This window comes from Urocitellus parryii, chromosome 6, assembly GCF_045843805.1.
Source record: "Urocitellus parryii isolate mUroPar1 chromosome 6, mUroPar1.hap1, whole genome shotgun sequence".
Lineage (NCBI taxonomy): Eukaryota > Metazoa > Chordata > Mammalia > Rodentia > Sciuridae > Urocitellus > Urocitellus parryii.
This window is the reverse complement of record NC_135536.1, coordinates 37264119-37285505: the sequence shown is the minus strand read 5'-3', so window position 1 is coordinate 37285505 and position 21387 is coordinate 37264119. Positions and strand designations below refer to the sequence as shown.

Below are 21387 nucleotides of genomic sequence, written 5' to 3'. Positions count from 1 at the left end.
AAGAGATTGGCAGGGAGTGAGGGAGCAACAGGGCCCAGCAGATCAATAGAGTGGAGGGAGGGGGAAAAGAAAGTCCTCTGCCCAGTCAACAGCCCAAACTGTAGTTCTCTGGGAACAAGGACACCAAAAGCATTGTCTTAGTTTGGTTCCTCAATAGCAGAGCCTGAGATAAGGGCGTGGGTATAGGTAATCCTGTATTTGAAAGGTTGACTCAGGAAGCAGAGGAGGAAGCAAGATAAAAATATAGAGAAGCTGGGTGTGATGGTGCACACCTGTGATCCCAGTGACTCAGGAGACCAAGGCAGGAGGTTTTCAAGTTTGAGGCCAGCCTCATCAACTTAACCTGTTGAAGCTAAGTTGAAACCCTGCCTCAAAATAAAAAATAAAAAGGGTTGGGGATGTGGATCAGTGATTAAGCACCCCTGGGTTCAATCCTCAGTACCCCCCACACACACCAAAATAGGTACGAAAGAAGAAACCCATAAGAGCATGGCGTGGCATTACATTCCTTTGGTAGGCACTGGACCTACCTCTGGGAAATGTACAGAATGCCAAGAACAGGAGACCAAGGTGTGTCCACTGTTGGAAGACTGTCCTGAAGCATTAATGCCACTATAAGTGCCCCTGTGCTTGTAGGGGTTTGAGTAAGCTGACAACTTCTGACAAGGATTCTTACATCTGGGCTAAATTCACAGCTAAAGTCACCCCAAAAGTAGCAAGAGAGTTCCCACAAGGTATCCCAATCATCCCAACATGGGGCTAGTTGGGAATCCAAAGAAACACTTAACTCCAGGGTGTCTGGTCCCAAGTATTTACAGAGCAGGCTGCAGTATATCTTTATGAAAGGGAGAGTAAAAGATGTTCCACTTATCCCCACAGTAAGGGCATCAGGGTACAGAGTTCATGAGGGTTTAAGGAATTTGGTTCAGGGCTGAGGCTAGTTTCTTTCAGTGTTTTGGGCAACAATCTAAACACCTTTATCAGTATCTTGCCAAAGCCTTGAGCCTGCCTAAGAAATGCAACTGGCTGGGTCCCTGAGTAGTGAAGGAACTCCATGTTTCTCAGGAAAAAAAAAAAAAAAGTTGGAGGATCTGGGGGACCCTATAAGGTTCCTTCCAAGGCAGGAGAAGAGGAATTGTGGTCATTTGAGGTGTTTAAGTTTAACTCCAGTTTGAGTCTAAGCTTTCATACAATGTTCATCCCACTGCAACTGAAATCAGAGATGGATAAAGCTGAAGTCCTGATGCCATCAAAGGACACCTCCTGCCCCATACACATCTCCTTCATGCCCATTACTTGGTGAAAGGAAAAAGATGGGAACAAAGGTCACTACTGAAGCAACAGTTCTGGAGAATGAGCCAAGAATATGTTGGCAAGCCCCTCTCCTACCCAGGAAAGAGCAGGTCAACAGAAAGGAGAGGGTCTCAGACAAGATCAGGATCCATCCTTTCCTCAAACCACTTCCAAACACTTGCCTCACCTCTCATTTTATCCAAGCCTTGCCCAAGCCTGTTTCCCACCCCATTTCCCCACCCTAAACCCATTTCCTCACCTTCTGCCCAATCTTTCCAGGAAGCTACAGCCCATGGCTTTTCCTGTAGGTGGAGCACAGAATAGTGCACCTTACATACAATACAGCTTCTCAGCAGCTGGGAGCCAGAAACTATTCCTAGAAATTCCCTCCAAAGAAATAAAACACCGGAGGTCACATTCCATCCTTTTTACCCTCACAAGGGCCCTCAGCACACACAGATGTGCACGTGCACACGCATGGGCACCTGCGCATGTCTCACAGCCTTTTGCTGGGCAGTCCAACTTCTATCACCTTATCTAGGTCCCTCCTCCTTCTCTCCCCTTGGACTTTGTCCTTCGTACTGGCCAGGGAGGGGGGCCAGAGCTGGGCTTGACTCATTCCCCACCTCTTCAGGACTGAGAGCCCAGCTTTGTAAGAGAAAACGTCACTTCAGCCCCAGCACCACAGTGCAGTGTCCAATCCAGAGGCCCCAGGAAGGCAACTCTCCTACTTCCCTCTACCATGGAGTACTTCTCATCCCTGAACCCCAATGGCCTGCTCAGGTGATTACTAACTCTCCTCTCTACCCTCTAACTCTGGGGATATGGTTAGGTGGGGAACAAAACTCCATTCAGCCCCTAAGAGACTCACTTCCCCTCCTCCCCCTACTTTACACATTTGTCCAGTTCCTGAACTACTGGACCCATTCCAACGCCTCTCCCTTAGCTGATCTGCAAACCTAGGACCCTCCCTCTTTGGCTCCTCAGTCATCCCACCCCTCTTCCCTCTTCTTCCCAACTTTACAACCAGGGCTGTATCCAATATGAGCTCTGAGCTTGGCCGAAGGGTATGGACTTCAGCCCCACCGCCTCAGAGACCCTTCCGTGTCTGTGATCATAAGCGGACAATTAGGAAAGGTCTGACAGCTGCCACCCGCCAGGAACTGCTAGATAAGGTGAGTGAGCCAGGTTCCTAGGTTCCTATAACAGGGGCAGCCAAGGGGCTCAATAGTGACAACTTGAGATGACAGAGTATAAAGGGCTAAGGTCACATAGCTGTCCCTCCAAGGGCTAAGAGTCAATGGGGGCGGAGGTGTGACCCAAATAACTTCTGTTGAATTGGGGTAAATTTGGTTTTTTTCCAAGTTATGGGCTTTTCTCTGGGAATAGGGGAAGCAGTATATAGGGAGGGCTGGAAAATGGAATTCAGAAGTCAGTGTGAAATGGTGATATGTATGAAAAACCAAATTCAAATTCTGATTTTACCCCTTCCTTGCTGTCCAAATCTTGGGAGGTGGGCTGAGGATGTGGCTCAAGCGGTAATGTGCTTGCCTGGAATGCGCAGGGCGCTGGGTTCGATCCTCAGCACCACATAAAAATAAAGATGTTGTGTCCACCAAAAACTAAAAAATATTTAAAAATTCTCTTTAAAAAAAAATCTTGGGAGGTTATGTGACCTATCAAATCAAAACCTGTTTCTTCATCTGTACAAAGGAAACAATAATAAACCACTTCCTAGGGTTGTTGAAAAGAATAAAAGAAGTATGTAATGTCTTCATAGATACGTGGCACACGTATCTGTAACATCTGCTCCTCCTGCTTCTCGCCATCATCATTACTGAAAAATGATGTGGAAAACACTGAGGTTGGGGGAAGAGGGAGGTGAGACCTTGTAGACAAGGCAGAAAGATGGATTTCAAGAGAATCTAGCTAGATTTTTTTGAGCTGAGGTGAGGTCTTGTTCTGTGCCAAGGCTGATATCAGACTCCTGGGCTCAAGCAATTCAACCTCAGTCTCACAAGTAGCTGGGACAAGCATGAGCCACTGCCCAGCCCCTGGCCAAAGTTTTTATTCTAAACTAGTAGGAATGACTTAGAGGGAGGGAAGCAGGAAGTGGTGACAATGACAGAGCAAAAAGGAAAAAAGGGGGCTAAGGGTTCAGTCTAGAAGCAGAGCACTTGCCTAGCATATGGAGACCCTGGACCCTCAGCAACACAAAAATTTTTTAAAAAGGAAAAAGGTCAGCCCCTAATGAGGGTCCTCTAACAACTGAAGTATATCGAGAGCTGTTGCCATTACCAGGGATAGCAAGTACCGGAGAGTAGACTTGGGATATCGACCATTGCCGAGGGACAACAGATCAATGTTGGGCAACTAGAGGGGAGAGGCATAGTATAACATCTGCTCCTCCTGCTTCTTGCCACTGAATAGGCACTAAAGACCCTGCTGCTGCATGGAGCATTAACACTGGTACTAGAAGAGGATGGGACCTCTGTGGACAGTGAGGACTTCTTCCAGATGCTGGAGGATGACACATGCCTGATGGTGCTGGAGTTGGGACAGAGCTGGAGCCCCACCAGGGTAAGAGGACCATACTTGCACTGTTCAGGCCAACAATCCTTTGTAGTTTTCCAATGCTCCTTCTTTAGCCTAACCCTGATACTAGGGACAGAGGCACAGAGTGAGATGTGGAATTACCTAGGACATAGTGGACAGAAGCCCAAGAGAGGGTGGGTCTGACCCAGTGCTGATGGGGGTGTCAGTATCCACTGCACTAATGAGGATATCCTACAGAGTGGAGTGCTGTCATATGGCCTGGGCCGGGAGAAGCCGAAGCACAGCAAAGATATCGCCCGCATTACCTTTGATGTGTACAAACAAAATCCTCGAGACCTCTTTGGCAGCCTGAATGTCAAAGCCACATTCTACGGGCTCTACTCCATGAGCTGTGACTTTCAAGGAATTGGCCCCAAAAAAGTACTCAGGTTAGAGATCAATATGTCATACTACCCCAGCCCCTACCATCGGATAGTCTCCATAATTCCATCTCCTATACTCTCTTATCCCCAAATAGCTCTTCTTTGTGAAAAAAACCCCCAGCTGCCAGCTCAAGAACCAACTCTCACGTTCCCCAATCATTTGATTTTCTCTTATCTCTGCCATTTAGGGAGCTCCTTCGTTGGATCTCCTCACTGCTGCAAGGCCTGGGCCATGTGCTCCTGGGAATTTCCTCCACCCTTCGCCATGTAGTGGAGGGAACAGAGCAGTGGCAGCGGCAGGGTCGTCTCCATTACTGAGAAGGGACTCTGCACTTCTGCTCCCAGACTTGTTTCATGAGACAATGCTGAAAAGACTACGACAGCATCAGGTTTCAGGCCCTATGGACAGTGTAACCTGGACAACTCACCTGCTTTCCCCACTATCCTCCACCCCTATATCATGACAAAACTCATGAGCTGTTCTAACATCTTGTTCTCTTAGCTTATATCCTTTCCTGAAGAATGCTGCCCTGCTCTACCCACATTTCCAGTCTCCCACTTACCCTGAGAGGCCACAAGCCTGTCCCCAGGCATCTTGATCTCAACCTGATTGCTGCTACATTGAGATACTTACTGAGTCCCTAAGCTCTAGCACACTGATGACAGCCTTCTCTTATTTGAAATCTCTAACTTTCCTTTAAAAAAAAAATAACAAAAATATTTCCAGTAAAAATATAAAAATGTTTTCCGAGAAGACTTTTGACTCCAATTTAAATCAGGAAAGGGAGACAGTAGGTACTCCTTTCACCCTCCCCATTAACATCCAGTTCCAGACTCCAAGGCCTCAGTCTTCAAGTACTGAGTTCAATATCCGCCTTCGCTTGGCCATTGCACTCTGCTGCTGTTCCCAAGCTTCTCGCCGCTTCAGGAAGGTAGTCAGGGCCACATTCCGAGCCACATGGTGGCCAAAAGGGTCTCTTATCAGCTCCTGGTTCTGCTCACCTGCAAAGGGAACCACTCATGTTTAGTACCATTCATGCTCAAAGACAGGTTCTTCTTCTGGTAAAAGCCCCTCCATTTTTTCCCCAATAATGGGCCTGTCACTGAGACAGAGTGAATGCCTCACTCTGCAAAGAACAGAAGCCAGAAGGACGGGTGGGAGCAGAGGACTGCACAGTCAGTTAGCAGAGGAGAAATTGAGAGCAGACTGCTAAGAATCTATGACCAAGATCACCCTTTGGAACTCAATTTTCTGCTGAATTTAAGCCCACTCCCAGTCACCCAGCATTCTGCCATAACAGAAGGGGAAGTTAGGAAACACTGAAGACAAGCATTGGTAACTCACCCAGTTCAGCAGCAATTTCCTTTCGGGTCCTCAAAGCTGCTCCATTCCAGATGGCATCTAGGACACGGCTGCCATGACGACTACAGGCCAGAGACACGTACTGTCCCTACATTGAGGCAAGCAAGACAAGTTCTACTAGAGAAGTGCACAAAATGTCTTCTGTGTGTGTCAGTGGGGGCTGGAGATAAAGTTTCAGAAGAGTTGAGAGGCTGAGTCAAAAGTCAAAACAATTTTGTTCTAGTCTCCTATCTTTGACTCTGAAGGTAGAGTCCTGGGGAAAACACACTTTCTCTAAATGGATGATGGGGGAAATCAAGCAAAAGCCAGAAATCTCACCTTGAGGGCCTGCAGCACACGGCGGCGCTGTTTGTGTGTCACAGAGGGGCTGGACAGAATGGCATCAAGTATATGAGAGCCAGCAGGGCTTTGGGCCAGAGCCAAAAGTTGTGGTCCTGTCAAGGAACCCAGACTTCGTAGTATAAGACCAGGAGCAGAGAAGTGCAGCAGATGCTGAAGCAGTAGAGACCCAAGCACTGTCACTTCTCCCAGGGTCCTGGCTGTGGCTATTTCTACCTGGGAGCACAGAGATAGGAAATTAGGAGGCTGCACAAAACGAGGTGGATAGGCTCATCCCCAGGTGCTGCCACCTTCACTTGGATGAAGTCAGAAGGCTCACTATCCTCACCCAAGGGGCTTCCTAAGTCCTGGAGAGCTGGTCCCCAATTAGTCAGTAACTTGGCCTTTCCCCTACCTCACCTGGTGCTCTGAAGGCACTGCCCCCTCCTCTTCCGTTAGTTCATAGTACACCTCATAAGCCGTCAAAGTGGCAAAGAGAGGCACACAGGCCACTTGCCGGGAGGAGGGCTCTGCACAGTGGAATGCCTAGAGGGGAAGACAATACATGACAACTCTGAGAACTACCCCATCCTTAATCTTGACTTTCTAGATAGAAAAGACATTCAGAAAAGGTGAGAAGGCCTAATTCTATAAGAAAGTGAGCTCCATGAGGGTAGGATCCCATCTATCTTAATGTATCCCCAGCCTTCCTCCACACATTAACACAAGGGTTGAATAAACACTTGTCCCTTAAATAAACTTCTCTTTTAGTTCTGGGAGAGAATTTTCACTCCAGGGCTTAGCATCAGACCTCTTGGTCCAGAGGTACAATGCCTTAAGTCCTAACTGGTGTAATTTAGACCAAGGGCAATAATGGTTTGCAAATAACACCTTCTCACCTCCAACAATAGCTGCAAGACCTGGGCTTGGTAAGCTCCAACTCTGCGGCAGGCCCCCACCAGGGCAATGACTACCCCTGGGTGGCCCTGGGCCAGTACAGCTTCCAAGGCAGGACTCAGTTCCTCAAACACAGGAGACAGCTGAGGGGAAACATGGGATGATCAATCTTTGGCATTCTGCTAATGGTCGACTACATTATTCAGAGGAATTTCCGGCTGAAAACAACTAAAAATGCTAAATAAAACATAAAAAGCACTAACAATGGGCAGTCTTAGAGGTACCACCTCACATAGGGAAGGGACTTTAAATAGCCGCTACGTATAAGGGAGAAGTAGAGGTAAGGGAAAACTAGAAATAAATCTGCCCCTTTTCAACACCTCCTAAACCATGAGACCACAGAGAAGCCCATCCTGCTGCTAAGAAGCAAAAGAAAAGAGAAGTTATGGCAAAGACCCCAGTCAGTGCTTATGGGATTTGTGGTCAAGTACTCAGAGTCTGAGGGGGCCATGGATCTTCAAGCTGCAAACCAAATTAAGCCAGTTTCTTGCTGGTACTTACACCTGAAAAGCTAAAACAAATCCTCTCTGGGAGGAGTGTACCTCCATCCTGAAAAACCCCAAGGAATAACTTTATAAGGGCAATGGACAACACATTGTCAGAGATATGTAGAGACAGGCATACAATAAAATTAGGCCCAATGAACAACAATAGCAGAAAGATACCCAGTGCAGACTTTCAAACTCACCAGCTCAGGGGTACTGATTGAATCCAGAAAGCGCTGCAAAGGGAAGTTAGCAATGGGATGTGCAGCCAAGGTCTGCAGCTGTCCCTGGAAGTGATCCTCAAAGAGGCTCTGGAGCCTCGGAGGCTCCAACACCAACAGCACCTGTTCCAGGAGTCTGGAGCTAGTTTGATCCCGAAGAAATAGCAATAGGGGGCTAGGGACAAGGAGAAGGGAATCAGGCAATCTTTTGTTTTTTTAAATATTCTTTTAGTTGTTAATGGACCTTTATTTATTTATATATGCTGCTGAGAATCGAACCCAATGCCTCACACATGCTAGGCAAGTGCTCCACCACTAAGCTATAACCCTAGCCCAGGAATTGGGCATCTTAACTCCACTTCATCCAAAATGCAGTTGTAGCACATCACCTCATTCATTTTACATAGTCCCATGAATTTTGATCATACCTGCCAGCTGCTGAGGAACTACGAGTACTCAGGTAGCCAATCACAGCATTGCACAAATAGGCACAAAACTGGGGCAGTTTGCGGTGTAAGACTTGTAAGGCCACTTGAAGGCAGAAGCTGGAGATCTTGTCAGTGATAAACACTGTTGAGAGGTCAGAAATGATTAAACAGCTTATCCAAAATTCAAACCACTTGTCCAACCTCAAACCTTAAACAACAAAGTAAGGGGACTATAGACACAAAACATCCATATAGAGTTACTCTGCAACATCAAACCAGATTTAAGTTTTAAGAGATGAACTTAAAAAAAAAAACACACACACACCAAAAAAAAAAAAAAAAAACAGAAAGGAAGAGGGAAGGAGGAGAAAGGAAAAGGAAAGAGAAGGAAAAAGGAAGAATGAACTGACCTAAGGGCTTCTGGTAATCACTTCCATAAAATTAGATCCTAGGCCCTCTTCCTACTTTCCTTCTTACCAGCAATGTCCTTCAAAAAGCAGGAGCTCAGATTCTGAAGGCAATTCAAGAAGGCTTCAGGGACCTCAAAATCAGTTGGCTTATATTCCCGAGCTATGACCCTTTGGGTTTCTGAATGAATATCAAAAACACATGCAATGGTGAAATTACAAACTGCCGTCCAGGAGGGAGAAAAATTCCATACATGAACAAGAATTCAGTTTGACAATACAGAAGAGATGTCATACAACTAAATATCTTTTCTGGATAACTGACTGAGATGATAGTTCTGTTTTAATTTTTCTAAGAAACTTTAATCAGCTCCCCTATAGTCCATAGGAGGTAGTTCAAACTCCCCAGCCAGGTATTTAAGGTATCCCAAAATCAGGCCTTATTTAAACTCTTTAATAACCTTACTTCCCAGACTTTTTCAAAAATGTAAGTCTCAGCCTGTAACTGTATAATTAAATCAAATTAATCTCAACTAGTATTTTTTTAAATGAAATGAGAGCAGAATAAAATTTAAAAGGAAAGAAAATATCAGAGTAGGTTGCATATAGCAAAGGTATTGTTTCCCATACTTTTACTTGATTCTTATATGTGTACACACACATAAGCTAAAGTCATGCTTACAAAAAAAACTTCTTGTGGGTTATGCTAAAAAGAAAACAAAGTTTGGGGGCTGGGGTTGTGGCTTAGCGGTAGAACACTGGCTTCCCCTGGGTTCAATCCTCAGCACCACGTAAAAATAAATAAGTAAAACAACTACAACTAAAAAAATAAATATTAAAAAAAAGAAAGAAAACAAAAAATCCTTTGCTCCGTACAAATCACCTCCCTTTCCTGCTCCCATGACAACAGCTGTCCCCTAATCATATTTGCACATGATTATCTCTAGGCCTCTATTTCCACATTTTTTAATTGGTACATTATAGTTGAATGTTGTTACATATTCATACCTGTACACAATATAACAATATAATTTGACCAATATCACTCCCCAACACTTCCCCCGACCGACCCTTGGTATCTTTCCTCTACTTATTTCCCTTTGATTTTCACAAGATCTGCCCCCACCTTTCTTTTCCTTTTTCCTCTCTAGCTTCCACATGAGAGAAAACATATGACCCTTGACCTTCTCAGTTTGACTTATTTTACTTAACATTATGGTCTCTAGTCTCTGTTTTCCTACAAAGGATGTAATTTCATTTTTCTTTATGGATGAATAAAACTCCATTGCATACATATACCCTATTTTCTTTATTCATTCATCTACTGATGGACATCTAGGCTGGTTCCACAGTTTAAAAGACTAGTAATATACACACTAATCCTTGGCCTTCTAAGATCTGCCCCAATTACTCTGCTAATTCTGCAGGATTAAGTCTCCTCCAAAAAGATTTACTCTTCTGCTTACTCTCTTCTTTTAAACTCTCCTTCCCACCAGATCCTTATCCCTTTTTTTTATACTTACCAGAAGATTTGGAGCCACCTGGCCTGGCTCTCTCAGACTCCAGAAGAGTCCCTCCTAACACCTGCAGCAGAGTTCTGACCAAGAAGCTTCCATGTGTGTCTCCGCAGTAGAAAAGAAAATCATCACAAACCTCAGAGGCTAGTCCCAGGACCAGCTCCTCCAGGGTCTCCAAGGAACCATCTTTCCCATTCTCCTCCTCCTCCTCCTCCTTCTCCTCCTCCTCTGCAGTATTCCTCAGCAATCGAGGCAGCTGCAGCAAAGTACTTTGCAGTACATGGACCCCGCACCGATGACAGGCCACAAAGCGCAAGTTGGAGCGCAGGGTAGCCCATATTCTACACAACGGTTTCGAAGGACTAAACCCCAAAAGTTCCTGCAGCATCTCACTGCCAGTCCTGTTCGTAGCCAAGGCTAGAGCCTGAGCCTCCACTTCTTTCAAAACATTGTGTACCATCAGCTCTGAAAAAAAAAAAGAGGACAGAAATATTTTAAACACTGAGAAAAGCATAAGGTCCATCACTTAACCAAGAGGCGGAGAATGGGGGCAGAGGATGAAGGCATGAGAGAGAAAACTAAGTGCCCACACCCTGGGGACCCCAGGAAGTTTCCATGCCTGTCCTGGATCTTGCGCTCTTGGTCCCACCCTTTAATTGTTCCCTACCTCGTTCTTCCCCGGCTTCTGGAGCCTCTTTCAGCGCTGACAGCGCTTGTCGGAAATACTCCAAAGCTTCGGGGCTCAGGTGCGGGTGAGCATCTTGAGTCTGCTCTGATCCCCTGTCTGCAGGCGGCCGGGGATGCTGCTCCCGGCCTCGTGGGGGCCGCCCCGACCCTTTTGCTCCGCGTCCCCGTTTGCCGCCAATTGGGAACTGGCGCCCCGCCTTGTGGGGGGAGCGCGGACCCAGTCCCATATGTGTTTAGGGGCCTCTGGGTCTGGGAAATTTTCTTTAGCTGCAGAAAGAATCTCAAGCCACCAGGTGCGGGCCCACTCGTGATCAAGCTGAGGAGCGCCGGCACGCTCCTGGCGCAACGTGCTGCGTCATAGCTCCGCGACGGCCCTCCCTGGGCGCGGTGGGTGTGCCCAAGTCTCCCGCCCATCACCGGTGGGTCTTAACTCCCGCCCAGGACCCCGCCCCCTCGGTCCTACCTCAGAATCGGCCGGAATGCTGCTGAGGCGCGATCCTTGAACCGCCGCTCCACGTTGTCAGCCCAACTCCAGTCAGCACCAGGACTTCACCCCGCTTCCGCACTCTGACCTCGTCCCGCCCTGTGTTCAGAATCAACATTCTAGAGCTGAAATATATTAAAGGTCTGGAGAATTAGACTGAACGAGAATCCCAGAGGCGACACTGGCTGCAGGTAAAGCGCACAAGCTCTTCCCGTTGAAGGCTCAGGATCTCGGGGCCTCTGCGTTCACTGCTGGCTGCGCCTTCCAGTCCGGTGGCCAGAGCTGTAGGTTGCCCGAGACACACCTCGAGGAATCGCCTCTGCAAATTCTCCCACCTAGTTAGCCCCATTCATAGGGGGATGCCATCCAGCCCTTTCTTCACTTCCTGAGCCCCGCAAAAGGACAGTCAGACTGTCCTGGGGCCCGCACCTACTTGTCCTGAAGCTGAAGCTTTTCTCGCATCAAAGGATTCCAACCTTGACTCTTCTTCCTATCCCTTGCAGGAACTCGCCCCCCCACACACACACCCGCCACCCACACACACAGTCTGTAGATTTCCCCGCAAGGTAACTTTTTGCTTCCACAGATATCCTTCTTTGCCTGTGAGTTATGGTAACTCCCATGAAGGGCCAAGTGTGTGTGGTGACTGGTGCCTCCAGGGGTATTGGCCGTGGCATTGCCTTGCAGCTCTGCCGAGCAGGTGCCACGGTTTACATTACTGGCCGCCATATGGACACCCTTCGGGCCACTGCTCAGGAGGTGAGTGACCACTTGAGGGAGTCCTTCCAATTAACCACACCTCCTGATCCCTTGTCTGATCTTAGAAGACCCTGGTAAAGGGCTGCAGGTGGAGCTGGTGGTATGACACCCTAATATTCCTCAGAAAACATGAATATTTACTTAGAGTAGAATAGATAAACCTCATAAATAACTTCAGGTAAGACTGAATTTTGCTACCAAATAAGTTTTATGGAAAACCTTTTTGAGTTTGAGAGTTGCAGGGGTTTGAGAATTGGAACTAAAGGGCTTTGGACCTGTGTTTTCCTCTAAGGCAGGTTTTACTGAACTGTAAATTTTCACTGCTGGATTTCAGTAAATATTTGAGTATCTATGACTTGCTAGGCTCTGAGAAAGTCACTAGGGTTACTAAGATTAATAAAGTGTAATTTCGAGTCCAACAGGAAATCAGATACCGAAATCAGGCATTTCAATGTAAAGGGAATATGGTAAATGCTAAGAGAGAGAGATGCACAGAATGCTGTAAGGGTGTGAAGGGAGCTTGAAGATAATAAAGGGAGTGGTTAGGAAAAGCATTCTGAGCTGGGTGTGATGGCACATGACTGTAATTCCAGTTATTTCAGAGTTAGGAGGAGCCAAAATTCTAGGTCAACCTGAGCACTTTAGCAAGACCTGTCTCAAAAAAAATTTTTTTTAAGGGATTGGGAATGTAGCTTAGTGGTAAAACACCTGCCTTGCATGTACAAGGCCCTGGGTTCGATCCCTAGCACCATACACCCAAAAAAAAATTCTGGATCTTGAAAGGTAAAAATTAGATAAAGAAGGTTAGAAAAAGCATTATAACAGAGGGAGCTGTGTGGGAACAGAAGGGAAATGGTGAAAGAATATGAATGTTGTAAGGTAATGCAAGGGAAGAGTAGTAGGTGAAAAGCTGGGAAATAGTGAGTCTTAGAATACCCTGGTAAAGGGCTGCAGGTGTCCAGTGGTAGAGCAGTTGCCTAATGATAGAGCAAGATATTGAATTTGCTTCCTAGCACTGGAGAAAAGAAAACTGGTGAAGAACTTAGGCTTTATTCTCTAAGAGATGATCCAGCTACAAGATTTCAGATAGTTCATACTTTTTTAGATAGTTCATACTGACTTGATTGTGAAGGGTTACTTTTTTTTTTTTTTAAGTACTGGATATTGAATCCAGGGGCACTTTACCACTGAGCTTCATCCTCAGCCTATTTATTTATTTATTTAGAGCCAGTCTTATTAAGTTCGTGAGGCTGGCATTGAACCTGTAATACTCCTGCCTCAACCTCCTGAGTCACTGGGATTATAGGTACACCCCACCAAAGAATTAAGGCAAAAAGATTGAATGTCAAGTGAGCATTTAGAAGCACTACAGTAATTCAGTCCATGGGCTAATAATGTGGGGCTGGAGCATGGATCTGTAGAAAAGAGTGTTGTTCTTGAATAAGGTACTCTTCTTCTTCTCTGAAACTGGAGAAAGGGGACCCGTTTGTAGAGAGTGAGGCAGGAAAGAAGTTGAAATAGTTAATTCCCAGTAGCTTTAATTTTTTGATTACCAAGCAAGAACACTGGTGGAGTGAGGGAAAGAGGGCTGGGATTGAAGGATGGAGCTAAGGGCATGAGAGTTGGAAATGACCAAGGACAGGAAAGAATAGCTACTTGTTTCTGGAAGTAGACTCCATGTCTTGTCTTTTACCCTTGGTTTGCAAAATATAACACCTTATGCATGATCGTAGTAAACATTTGTAAATTTAAAATCTGAGATCCCAATCTACCCCACTGAAAGAGGACTCACTGTTCCTGAAGCTTTTGTTTTTTTTTTTTTTGGTTGTTCAAAACATTACAAAGCTCATGACATATCATCTTTCATACATTTGATTCAAGTGGGTTATGAACTCCCATTTTTACCCCAAATACAAGTTGCAGAATCACATCGGTTACACATCCCCTGAAGCTTTTCAAAAAGACACCAGAGCGGGCTGGGGATGTGGCTCAAGCGGTAGCGCTCGCCTGGCATGCGTGGGGCGCTGGGTTCGATCCTCAGCACCACATAAAAATAAAATAAAGATGTTGTGTCCATCGAAAACTAAAAAAATATTAAAAACTTTTCTCTCTCTCAAAAAAAAAAAAAAAAGACACCAGAGGGCAGTATTGCCTACCATGTTGCCTGAACTGATCTTTTCACTTTCCCCACCCTCTTTCTTTTCTTTTTCTTTCTTTCTTTCTTCCTTCCTTTCTTTTTGCTGGGGATTGAACCCAGGGCCTTGTGCATGTGAGACAAGCACTCTACCAACTGAGCTATATCCCCAGCCTGCCCCCCACCCATTTTATTTGGGGAAATTGTGTTATATCTTGTATTACTGTGCAACTATGAGCTCATATCCCCTGTTCCTCTCTAGGCACAATCCCTTGGGGGCCGGTGTGTGCCTGTGGTATGTGATTCAAGCCAAGAGAGTGAAGTGCAAAGCCTGTTTGAGCAAGTAGATCGGGAGCAGCATGGGCGTTTGGATGTGCTGGTCAACAATGCCTATGCTGGAGTCCAGGTACCCTTTGAACTTGATCCATCTCCGCACTCCTTACCTCCCCCTCTGACCACTGAGTCTTCATCCCAGTGTCCCTTCTATTACCCAGCCTTTTATACCTTCTTTCATTCAGATCATACAACCAATCACTTTTCCTATGCCTTCTAGACGGTCCTGACTACCAATAAAGCATTCTGGGAAGCCCCAGCCTCAATTTGGGATGATATGAACAATGTTGGACTCAGGTATGTGCTACCCATGCCCCATTGCAGTGGCTGGGCTCCCCTCACTCATTTTACCTAAGGGCCCAAGCTTTTCCCCATATTCCCTTTCCTTTTCCCTCTGGCCTTCCCCAGTTTCTTTTTTTCCCTCCCTGTATTCCAGTTGCCCTTCTTATCTCTGGAGAAATTCTATACACATGAGTGTGTAGCTGAGAATGTAACTTTCACCTTGTTCTATCCATCATTTTCATCTAAATAAGCCCTTGGCCTCACCCCTGCCTCACTCTCTGCCTACACAAATGTAAGACCCAAAAGGGAGCCTCCTCCTCTCAGTAATGCTCACAGCCTGTAGTCTAAATTTTCAAAAATGATTAGAGAGAGGAATTGATCAAGAAAATGTTAATAAGAAAGAGGGGGCTCCAGCTATCCTTAGCTTCCACATCTTCACTCTAGATCCACAGGCAAGTGCATTCCCAAATCAGAGTTGGGATGGCAAGGGTGTTATGGGTTCACACACATATCTGGCACATAAGTGAAATGAAGTACAGCATTTAGAATTTGTCCAACATAATAGGCAGTTATATCTATGTTAGTTACTGTTGAAACAGTTTTACCCTCTCAGATAATTAAACTATACTTTATAGTGGATGTGTAACCAATGTGATGCTGCAATCTGTATATGGGGTAAAAATGGGAGTTCATAACCCACTTGAATCAAAGTGTGAAATATGATATGTCAAGAGCTATGTAATGTTTTGAACAACCAACAATAAAAATTAAACTATACTTTATGGATTATACTTTATTATAACACTTGGTACCTGTGAAAGTAACCAAGAGATTATCTGGAAATCTGTGACTAAAGCCTATAAGAACACACACTGCTTCAATTTTGGTACTCTGATGGCAATCCCAGGAAGCAAAATTAGAATGCAATTGTGATTTCCACAGTGGAAGAAAGATTGTGAGAACAGTGAGGGATGTCAGTACAGAAGCAAGAAAGCAAAACCCAAAGAACTTAAAATTAGTCAATGATCCTTCTCCCTCAGCCTTCTGAGTCACTGAAATTATAGGTGTTCACCACTACTCCAGGCTGAAAATCAGTACAGTTTTATTTCCTTAACTGCTATCCTTCCTCCTTTGCCTGAAACAACTACCATTAATAGCCTGGTATATATTTAGATTTTTTTATACAAGTCTGTCTGTCTATCTCTCTCTCTCTCTCTCTCTCTCTCTCTCTCTCTCCTTTTTCTAATTGAACACTGGGCTTCACACATGTTAGCAAAGCACTCTCCCACTGAACTTTCTATTTTTTTTCCCAAAGCTATTGGGAAAGACTTGCAATTAGATAAATTTTATCTAATCCTTTATTTGTTGCAGAGTTTAAAAAAAAATATTTTCAGGGCTGGGGTTGTGGCTCAGCGGTAGAACACTCGCCTAGCACATGCGAGGCCCTGGGTTCGATCCTCAGCACCACATTAAAAAAATAAAATAAAATTTTATTTTTAAAATTAAAAATAAAATATTTTAAAAAGTAAAAAATATATTTTCAGTTATATATGGACACAATACCTTTATTTCATTTATTTATTCTTATATAATTCTGGGAATCAAATCCAGTGCCTCACATGTGAGGCACTCTACCACTGAGCTACAACCCCAGCCCCACAGCAGTGAATTCTTGAATCAAAGAAATTGTGTTAGATTTCTGTCACTGTGACAAAATGCCTGAGAAAATCAACTTAGAGGAAGAAAAATTTATTTTGGTTCAGTTTCAGAGGTTTCAGTCCATAGTCAGCTGGCTCCATTGTTTCTGAGCCTGTAATGAGACAACATATCATGGCGAAAGGATGAGGTGAAATAAAGCTGCTCACTTCATGGCACCCAGGAATCTGAGAGAGAAAGGAAGGGGTCTGGGGAAAGAGACCCTTCAAGGACATGCCCCCAGTGACCCACTTCTTCCAACTAGGCCCCACCTCCCAAAGTTTCCACCACTATGCCACCTTCAATGAACTAAGCCTTCAGCATGTGAACCTTTGGGGGACGTGACAAATCCAAACCATGACAAATATGTACTTCTTAAAGATTTAATAAATATTATAAAACTGTCTTCCAAAAAGATCCCACCAATTTTTTAACTAGGGATTGAATCCTGGGGCACTTTACCAGTGAGCAACATCCCCAGCTCTTTTTAATTTTTTAATTTTGAGACAGGGTCTCTCTAAGTTGCTTAAGGCCTCACTAAGTTGCTGAGGCTGGCCTTGAACTTACAATCCTCCTGCCTCAGTCTCCTAAGTTGCTGGGATTACAGGTATGAGCTACTGCACTGGCATTCCAACCAATCTTTAATCTCAAAACAATGAAGTGGAATAATTTGTTCCCTCACATTCTCAGCTATGCTAGATAATATCAAGCTACTCAGGCCAGCTTTGCTACTCTGATAAGCCAAAGTTATATAAGAGCTTTGCTTTGTTTTAATTTTTGCACAATACTTGGATTAAGGGCCTTGTACATGCTAGGCAAGCACACTACCACTGTACTACATCTCCAGCCCTTTTTTGTTTTGAGACAGGGTCTCCCTAAGTTGCCTAGGCTAGCCTCAAACTTGTGATCTTCCTGCCTTACCATTCCAAGTGAGATTACAGGCTTGTGACAGTGTGCCTGACCATAAAGGTGATTTTAATTGATATTACTTTATCTATTTTTGAGGTTGACCTTTTATCCCATTGTTTATTGGCTCTTTATACTTTTGTGATTGTCATTTGTGTTATGAAGTTATTCTTTTTCACAATGATTTATAAGAGATTTCTAACAGATACCTTTGGCATATATTGTACTATTTTTCCCAATTTATCACTCATTTTTTGCATGCATATCCTTCTCTAGTCTCTACATATACAGAAATTGTGTGTGTGTGTGTGTGTGTGTGTGTGGTATGTGTGTGTACGCACGCGCATGTCCCCATGAGTGTCCCATCTATTAAGAAGTCATATCTTCGGGTTGTTTGGGATTTTTGTTTGTTTGTTTTGTACCAAGGATTGAACCCAAGGATTCTCTACCACTGAGCTACACCCCCAGGCCTTTTTTTGTTTTATTTTTTATTTCAAGACAGGGAAGTTGGCCTCAAAGGTATGATCCTCCTGCCTCAGCCTCCTGAGTAGCTAGGTTACAAGGCCTGCATCACTGTGTCCAGCTAAATCTGTCAATCTTGTTTTATAATTTCTGTCTTGGTGTGATGCTAAGGAAAGCCTTCCCTACCTCAAGTTTATAATTTCAATCAGGTTTTCCTTTAGTACTTTTGTGCATTCAATTTTTTATATTTAAATATTTGATCCTTTTGCAGTCCATTTTGAAATATAGTAGAGAATCAGTTCTTTCCAACCCAAGTAAATGGTCGCTTGTCCATCTCTTCTCCATTGATTTGAAATGTTCCCTTTATGCTATGTATGTACTTACACCTGGATCTATTTATTGACTGTTTTTATTTCATTAACTTACTTCATTAACAGATACCTTTGGCATAACTTGTCCACCTTATGCCAATACTACATTCTTTTGATTATTATGTCATTGTACATTTTAATATGGTGATAGTGCAGGTAGCAAACCCCCTTTACCTACAAGATACTATTATTATTTTTCAGAATTTTCCTGGCTGTCCTTGCACATTTATTTTTATCATTGATCTTTATTTTGTCAGTTCTTCCAAAAAGTCTTATTGAGATATAACTCAAATTGACTACATTTGTGAATTAATTTACATAGAACAGATGCTTTATATGTCAATTCTTTGGATCATTTTATCTGCACTTGTTCTTTTATAGTTTTAGAATTTTTCCATTTAGACCCTATACATTTCTTAAGTTTCTTTTCCCTGAACTATTTTATATTTATAATTGCCATTGTAACATGGCTTTTTGGTCTTCTAAAGGTTGCCATTTCTATTCCCAGAATGTGGCCTCCAGCCCTATGCAGCCTCCCTGGCTGAGTGCAGCCACTAGAGGGCACAGGAGGCAGCCAAGGGCTGTAGTGTCAAGGCCAGCATCTGTACCATTCATTCCTCCTTCTTCCCTGCTAGAGGTCACTACTTGTGCTCAGTATATGGGGCACGGCTGATGGTACCAGCTGGCCGGGGGCTCATCGTGGTTATCTCCTCCCCTGGAGGTCTGCAGTATATGTTCAACGTCCCCTATGGTGTTGGCAAAGCTGCGGTAAGGACACAGTGGCACAGGGACTAGGGGGAGAGAGGACAGTGATGATATTTACAGCTTGGGAGGTACAATACCCAGTGGTCAGAATGATAATTCTGGCTGTTCTTCATCTCTCCCTTTGTTCCATGAATGATTCCTTTTGGACTCCCTAGGTCTGCCAGAGTAGATATTGCATGGGGGAAAGTGGGCTCTTGGTAAAAGGCAAGAACCTGGGGCATCCCCATTGGAGACAAGAAGGGCAGGGGAGGAAGGTGACATGATCAGGTGCCTTGACTCTCATTCTACCTTCTATCCCTCCAAAGTGTGACAGATTGGCTGCTGACTGTGCCCATGAGCTGAGGCACCATGGTGTCAGTTATGTATCTCTGTGGCCAGGGTTGGTACAGACAGAAGTACTAAAGGATTACATGGCAGACAAGGGGCGCTCTGAAGATTCTATCTTTAAGCAGGTTGGTAAAGGGAGGGGAAGGGAAATGGAGAATGTAGGGGAATCACCCTCTCCATCCTCAATGACAAGACAATGACAAGTAAATATTCCCATTACCTGGGGCAGGCATAGGGCTAAGCACCATACACATATTATTTCTTTTGATTTTGTAAGGAAAATACAATCTCCATATTACATATCGAAAAAACTGAAACCCAGAAGAGTTAAGAAACTTGTTCCATGGCTGGGGATATAGCTCAGTGGGTAGAGCATGTGCTTAGCATGTGCAAGCCCTGGGTTCAATATTCAGCACCAAAAAAGAAAAGGAAGAAAGAGAAGGAAGGAAAAAACTTGTTCCAGATCATACATGTCATAAATGGAAAAACTATCTAGCTCCAAAGTCCATGGACTTGACCCCTGCATTAAACTAGCCTCAGGGCTTAGGTGTGGCTCAGTGGTAGTACACTTGCCTAGCATTTGTGAAACACTGGATTTGATCCCCACATAAAAATTTAAAAAAACTAAATAAACAAAATAAAGGTATTATTTCCATCTACCACTAAAAAAAAAAAAAAAAAAAAAAATTAAAAAAACTAGACACCCTCAGACCCTTCTACTCAGGAAAGGCAGCATGTCGTAGTGCTGGGTGCAGGGCTTGCCAGAACATGGAGAGAAATGGCTCTGGGTCCCTTCTATTACACTGGATCCTGCAAGTCCAGCATGAGATCTTTGGTCCCTCGTTCTCCTAGAACAGAAGTTAAAAGGGGGAAAGATTTGGCAAGCAGTCTACCTCTGAGCCACATCCCCAGCCCTCAAGGAGGAAAGATTTGGGCAGTACTCTTGGAAATTAACCCTTTACTTCTCAATCCATTTTTCAGTTCAGACCAAATTTCTCGTCAGCAGAAAGTACAGAAATGAGTGGCAAATGTGTGGTGGCTCTGGCAACAGGTGAAGACACTGGAAACACCTGGTAACAAGAAAGGGTGTGGAGGATCTGCAAGGCAATGGCAGCCAGTGTCTAGTTTTGGTTTGGGAGGCTATTGAGGAATATGCCCATCTTTTTTCTCTTTTGGAAGCTCAAGGGTCAGGATTCCTAGTTCAAGCTTTGCAAGCCTCAGCAACTGGCTCCTGGAAGGTGTGGCTAAGAGCCTTCCTAGGAACAGAGAGAAACAGTTCTCCAGGCCTCCCAGCCTGTCTCAGCAATGCCTTGTCCTAGTGGGTACCTTGTCACTCTGCACCACTCCTATGCCTGCTATCTCCAACTGTACATTTGTCCACAGACCCCAATATCCTCAGTCTGAGTGGGAAGGTGCTACCATCCTGTGACCTTGCTCGACGCTATGGCCTTCAAGATGTGGATGGTAAGAGCTGGGCCCAGCAGCCAGACTTGACTGCCATTTCTTTTTTTCCCTGCTCACTCCTTTCAGTCTCTTTAGCCAGGGTCGGGGTGCCTGAGAAGTGGGAAACAAGGATCAAATTCTCCTTTTTTGTCCCCAGGTCGCCCTATCCAAGACTATTTTTCTTTGCACTCTATTCTTTCACATGTCTCCAGACTGGGCTGGCTGGCCTCCTACTTGCCCAGCTTCCTCCGCATGCCCAAGTGGATTATTACCCTCTACACCAGCAAGTTCTAACTCTCCTGTCCTGACGTCACAGCTCTGCTTCTCTTCCCTTTGGGCCTCAGGTGATTGGGACAGTGGAACAATTGGCCTTTCTTGCATATCGTGCCCTTGATATGAAGAGAAGGCCTCTGCTTGGCATCCATGGTCAATTCTGAGTGCCCCGATAGGTCCTTCTTTATGCCTTTGTTTTCCTTGTCCCTACATTTTACTTTTCGCATCAATATTGAAAAATGCTCTGGAAGCTAATAAAGATCCCATTTTTCCTCCCGTGTGTCTGTGAGTACTAACTCTGTGCTCAGAAAGTGACAAGGACTTGGGAGAATGACTCAAAGATACACAAATGTGTGAGTTCTCAAAGGGTTAGGATAAGACCTGTTTCCTCCAGACCTATTTCTGCTCTTTCCTGCAAGGTCTGTTTCCTGTGCCCCAGCTGGGAGGGAAGCAGGGTCCCTTCTTGACTAGAAGCACCCACTCTCCCACTGCTTTTACT

At 44.7% G+C, this 21387-nt stretch overlaps 3 protein-coding genes across 3 annotated transcripts; 2 read left to right on the top strand and 1 right to left on the bottom strand.

The window, feature by feature from the left end:
* The first annotated feature begins 1544 nt into the window (after window positions 1-1544).
* On the top strand, window positions 1545-4686 carry Cideb (cell death inducing DFFA like effector b). The gene is made up of 5 exons (XM_026406133.2): window positions 1545-2076; window positions 2324-2468; window positions 3724-3873; window positions 4087-4277; window positions 4460-4686. The coding sequence occupies exons 1-5, from the start codon at window positions 2036-2038 to the stop codon at window positions 4587-4589; spliced, it is 657 nt and encodes a 218-aa protein (XP_026261918.1). The 5' UTR covers window positions 1545-2035; the 3' UTR covers window positions 4590-4686.
* A 57-nt stretch (window positions 4687-4743) lies between these two features.
* On the bottom strand, window positions 4744-10981 carry Nop9 (NOP9 nucleolar protein). Its single transcript, XM_026406131.2, has 10 exons — window positions 10635-10981; window positions 9974-10432; window positions 8521-8631; window positions 8044-8185; window positions 7598-7790; window positions 6852-6992; window positions 6373-6498; window positions 5953-6189; window positions 5617-5722; window positions 4744-5273 (listed from the first exon to the last, which is right to left on the bottom strand). The coding sequence occupies exons 1-10, from the start codon at window positions 10879-10881 to the stop codon at window positions 5116-5118; spliced, it is 1920 nt and encodes a 639-aa protein (XP_026261916.2). The 5' UTR covers window positions 10882-10981; the 3' UTR covers window positions 4744-5115.
* Window positions 10982-11033: 52 nt separating this feature from the next.
* Window positions 11034-21168, top strand: Dhrs1 (dehydrogenase/reductase 1). The gene is made up of 9 exons (XM_026406105.1): window positions 11034-11329; window positions 11725-11897; window positions 14294-14437; window positions 14585-14661; window positions 18716-18848; window positions 19151-19297; window positions 20154-20223; window positions 20556-20636; window positions 20773-21168. The coding sequence occupies exons 2-9, from the start codon at window positions 11748-11750 to the stop codon at window positions 20907-20909; spliced, it is 939 nt and encodes a 312-aa protein (XP_026261890.1). The 5' UTR covers window positions 11034-11329; window positions 11725-11747; the 3' UTR covers window positions 20910-21168.
* Window positions 21169-21387: the final 219 nt, after the last annotated feature.

What these genes read in the sequence shown, in the direction of transcription:
- Cideb (XM_026406133.2), top strand. Translation starts at nt 2,036, where the DNA reads ATGGAGTACTTCTCATCCCTGAACCCCAATGGCCTGCTCAG. An exon ending in GCCAGGAACTGCTAGATAAG is followed by an intron (nt 2,469 to 3,723) that starts GTGAGTGAGCCA and finishes GCCACTGAATAG; the next exon opens with GCACTAAAGACCCTGCTGCT. An exon ending in AGAGCTGGAGCCCCACCAGG is followed by an intron (nt 3,874 to 4,086) that starts GTAAGAGGACCA and finishes GATATCCTACAG; the next exon opens with AGTGGAGTGCTGTCATATGG.
- Dhrs1 (XM_026406105.1), top strand. Translation starts at nt 11,748, where the DNA reads ATGGTAACTCCCATGAAGGGCCAAGTGTGTGTGGTGACTGGTGCCTCC. An exon ending in ATGGTGTTGGCAAAGCTGCG is followed by an intron (nt 18,849 to 19,150) that starts GTAAGGACACAG and finishes ATCCCTCCAAAG; the next exon opens with TGTGACAGATTGGCTGCTGA. An exon ending in TGTGGTGGCTCTGGCAACAG is followed by an intron (nt 20,224 to 20,555) that starts GTGAAGACACTG and finishes ATTTGTCCACAG; the next exon opens with ACCCCAATATCCTCAGTCTG.
- Nop9 (XM_026406131.2), bottom strand. Translation starts at nt 10,881, where the DNA reads ATGGGACTGGGTCCGCGCTCCCCCCACAAGGCGGGGCGCCAGTTCCCA. An exon ending in AGTTCCTCAGCAGCTGGCAG is followed by an intron (nt 7,791 to 8,043) that starts GTATGATCAAAA and finishes CCTTGTCCCTAG; the next exon opens with CCCCCTATTGCTATTTCTTC. An exon ending in CAATCAGTACCCCTGAGCTG is followed by an intron (nt 6,993 to 7,597) that starts GTGAGTTTGAAA and finishes GTTTCCCCTCAG; the next exon opens with CTGTCTCCTGTGTTTGAGGA.